This window comes from Trametes versicolor (assembly GCF_000271585.1).
Source record: "Trametes versicolor FP-101664 SS1 unplaced genomic scaffold TRAVEscaffold_5, whole genome shotgun sequence".
NCBI classification, from domain to species: domain Eukaryota; kingdom Fungi; phylum Basidiomycota; class Agaricomycetes; order Polyporales; family Polyporaceae; genus Trametes; species Trametes versicolor.
This window is the reverse complement of record NW_007360325.1, coordinates 1,680,163-1,683,940: the sequence shown is the minus strand read 5'-3', so window position 1 is coordinate 1,683,940 and position 3,778 is coordinate 1,680,163. Positions and strand designations below refer to the sequence as shown.

The window sequence follows — 3,778 nt, the reverse complement described above, 5'->3', positions numbered from 1 at the left end:
GTCCGGGTGCTCTCGTAAAGTTGGGGCTCCGTGTCCGTAATGCGCTGCTTCCGTGCGACGGAGGCGGACTTGGCTCCAGTGCACGGCGGCCGCACGGGCCATGATACGACGCGGGGAGACGGGACGGCCCTAAACCATGTCGAGGATAAGTACGGGCGCGGTCGCGACGCGGGCGTGCTCACCTTGCCCCATCCCTCGTCCCATCCCTCGTACCCATACCTCCTGTCTGTGCCCGCGAAGGGTTGCACGATGTTCGCGACGTCCATGCAAGAGGTATGTCAGCTGTGCATATGATTGCGAGAATCCTGAACTCACCGTTCGGTCTGCAGACCTCCGTGAGCCGCCGTGCGCAAGCGTCAAACACGCCGCCGAACAGCGAAACTTGTATTGCAGGGGCAGGATCATCGAGGCGCGTGATTTCCGCGGTGAGTGCTCATTGCACGGCATCGTCGTATCGTTGCAGACGGGATACAGCGGCCATGTCCGCGCTATCGCCTTCCCCGGGCCGCCCAGACCAAACACCGTTCGTCGTGGACGTGTGCGCCTGCTGCCGCAAACCCGCGGTGCAGGTGGCCACGAGCGATGAGGTACGTCGCGCGGTCGACACCGTGCTGGCGCGCTCAATTCTGTAGCAGTAGCACGCGTGATCGCGCCGCGAATACGAGCACATCGCGCGGCGCCGAGGCGTGCCCTCGCATCCGCGTCGCGTCGACCGTGTGCCATACGACCACTCAAAGCCTCGAGCGCGAAGGCCCTTCGCATCCGCGTCCTCTGCCGCTGGGAACCATCGTGAGCGGGTGCTTCATCTACGAATGCGCGCAGGCCACTCACAACGACAGTCCAGCTGCTCTGTTTGCCGCCGCCACTCACCCCGCACGACATACGAAGCCCGATGTGGGCGACCTCGAACCTGCTATTCACCACGGTCAGTACTGCGCTCTAACGTTCATCCACGCGGGAGCACTGACCTCGAGCACAGCCGTCGCGGGCAACACCGCCGTCCTCGCCACCCACGAGCACACCACGGTCGAAGAGATGGGCTACGCAGGCACCGTCTGGGGCGCCAGGACGGTGTCGCGGAGGGGACTCTAACGGCGTATATTGTAATTCTACATAGATACTGCGCGGGGCGACGTCTGCCCGCACCCTGACACGGCGTCTCCAGATCTCCGCGGCGGCGGCGGCGCTGGGGCGGGGCGGCGTCGTCCAGGCTCTCGAGCGGTCGTCCCGTGCGTCTAGAGGCGAGGGCGCCGCGGCGGGCACGGTGCTCCAGGCGGCCGCTTCGGCTCCGCGCCGGGGAACTTCCAGCACGGGCCCCGAGGACGAGCTCCCGCTACGTAGCCTCGGCGCAGGTAACATGTACGGGCGCCGTCGCAGCAGGAGGTAACGCCGCAAGTCCTACGGGTCGGTCACACCCGCCGCGCCGAACCCGTCCGTCTTCATTCTGGCCCGCCCCATGAAACGGCCGACAGCGCCGCAAATTTCTTGTGTGCGTATCGCCGCGAGACTTGGAGGGTGGGCGCGCCCCGGTGCGAGCAGCCTGTCGTCGCGTCCACGACGGCGCCCGGGGCGGCGTTCGCGCGTACTGCCAGATCTGGGGGCCTCGCGGGGTCTCCGACGCGTCCACGCGCCGACACGCCTCGTTTGCGGGCGTCCTGGCGGTACCGCACGGTGGCAGATGCCACGGAGAGCCCGCGTGCCAAGGCGCGCGGCAGTAGGACGCGAGGGCAAGGTGCGGCGGGCATGTTTCAAAGCGCTCGCCCACGGAGCCGCCGAGTTGTCGCAAATTTTTTTGTGCTCGGATCGAGCCCAAATTCGGGGGGCAGCTGCGACCCGGTGCGACGTGCCCGCCGTCGAGTTCACGAAGGTATCCGCCGCGGCGTTCGCGCGCGATTCGACATTTTGTCGCGCGGCCGGCGGCAACCGATCGCACCGGGCGAGCCACACCCGCGGGGCGCGAGCCGTGATACCCGGGGACGCTTCCAAATACCCACAGAGGTGTTCGTGCCAGACGGCGCGGGCGGAGGACGCGTGGCTGGAGCGGGGCGGGGGAGACGTCTTCGAAAATGACCATAAAATCGCCAAAAATCGGCCGTTCTCTGACTCCTCGTATCGCGCTGAAATCGGGTGGATGTGTGCGTCTGTGTGCGTGGGAGCCGCCGTCGAATCGGCAAGGGCGTCCGATGCGGCGTTCGGGCGCGAGATGAGATCTGGCGGCTGCGAGGGGCGGTCGACAGAGTGGTGTGTGACGCGAGGGACGCGCGTGGCGCCTACAAGCACAGGCGGGCAGGCTCGGAGGAGCGTGACGTACGCTTTCCAGACCTCCAGACTGTCAGCCGCGGCCGGCGGGGTGCGCGCGAACATGGCTCCGTCCTCGGTCGCGTACGGCCGCCTGGCGCCGTTGCGCGCCGCGAGTGTCTTGGTGCACAACCCGGCGGCTTCTTGAGGGCGCGTGGAGTGTTTGTAGATGTCGATCTGGGAGCTGGCGGCGGAAATATGCGATTTTCCGTGATCGAGCGACCTGGAAACCGGACGTGGTGAGCGCAGTTCGCATGGGAATGAGCTGGGAACATACCCGACGCGAGCCCAGTGCTACAGACGCCGCTTGAAGTAGTCTGCTCGTGTGCGCATGCCGAGGGGAGCGCGATAGGATGGCGGAAGATGGCCTGAGGGCCGCCCCCATGCCGGCGACGTGCGCGGCGAAGGACGATGACGGCACTCGCGCGCGTGTGATGGCGGCATTTAGCGGGCGTCTTGAATGTGCGTTGAGAGTCTGAATGGGGGGCGTGGAGGTCTGTGCGCTGGGCGTGGATGTCTTTGGGACGATCGCGGGCAGCGGCGGCTTGTCTAACCACTCCGCTGTGCTGCGTACACCCCCTTCGGAGATTGCATACAGAGCGTGCCTTGAGCTTGTACGAGTCACCTAGCTCGCACTGAGCGTGGGCGCGCGGGAATTCGAGTTTTGAAGTGCGGGCGTCCCTATAAACAGACACAATGAGCGCAAATCGCGAGCGGGGGGGCTGAAATCGCACCTGATGCGAGTTAAGTGTGTACTATACCGTGCTGTACCATTCGCCCGTGGATGCTTCGCGTATTGCATTGCAGAGAGCAGCAGTAACACTCGCAGCGCATGCGCGCGTTCCCGGCGAAGGCCGCGCGCGGCATGTTGGTACTTGCACAGGCGTATGCGTGGCAGATACAGCTATCGACACCTTTGTGCCCGAGAAGGGGCGTCGCGGATAAGACCGTGCAGAACCAGACCTCTGGCAGCGGAGGTACGCGTACAGGGAGCGGGGATCGTGTCCTGCTGGCCGTTCTTCTCGCGAGCGACGTAGGAGTGCATCGCCGGGCCGATTATGACGATCAGCTGGCGCTTCTCACGCGACGGGCCTCCTGCACCCGAGCATTTAGGTGAGTGAGGGCAGCCGGCTGGAGCGCGGACGCGGGACGTACTAATAGCGTGGACTATCTAGAACGACGAAGCGTTCATGGCCCTGGTATGATGCCAAAAGGCAGCGCGGAGGGGCAGCGAGAACGGCATGGGGAATGTCGGCACATCGAGGGCAGGGGCGGGCAGCGCACCAAAGACAGGCAGAAGGCGGGCACAGAGACAGGCGAAGGCGTGTTTAGCGAAGGAGAGCGATGTAGCGATCTGGTGCGAGATCTAGCAAGTAGGCGCTCGCACGAACGCGAGCCCCCGCCAAAAGATGTCCTGAGCAGTGGACGAGGGCGAGGAAGCGAGGAGGGGCCGGGGCAGGAGCTTCTTGGTCGGGCTGGG

The 3,778-nt window shown here is 65.4% G+C and overlaps 1 protein-coding gene across 1 annotated transcript; it reads left to right on the top strand.

Annotated features, from left to right (window-relative positions):
- Positions 1 to 39: 39 nt before the first annotated feature.
- TRAVEDRAFT_46878 (uncharacterized protein) lies at positions 40 to 1,092 on the top strand (the record flags this gene model as incomplete). The annotated part of the gene is made up of 5 exons (XM_008039236.1): positions 40 to 273; positions 330 to 425; positions 475 to 587; positions 636 to 925; positions 980 to 1,092. The coding sequence occupies 5 exons, from the start codon at positions 40 to 42 to the stop codon at positions 1,090 to 1,092; spliced, it is 846 nt and encodes a 281-aa protein (XP_008037427.1).
- Between the last annotated feature and the right edge of the window lie 2,686 nt (positions 1,093 to 3,778).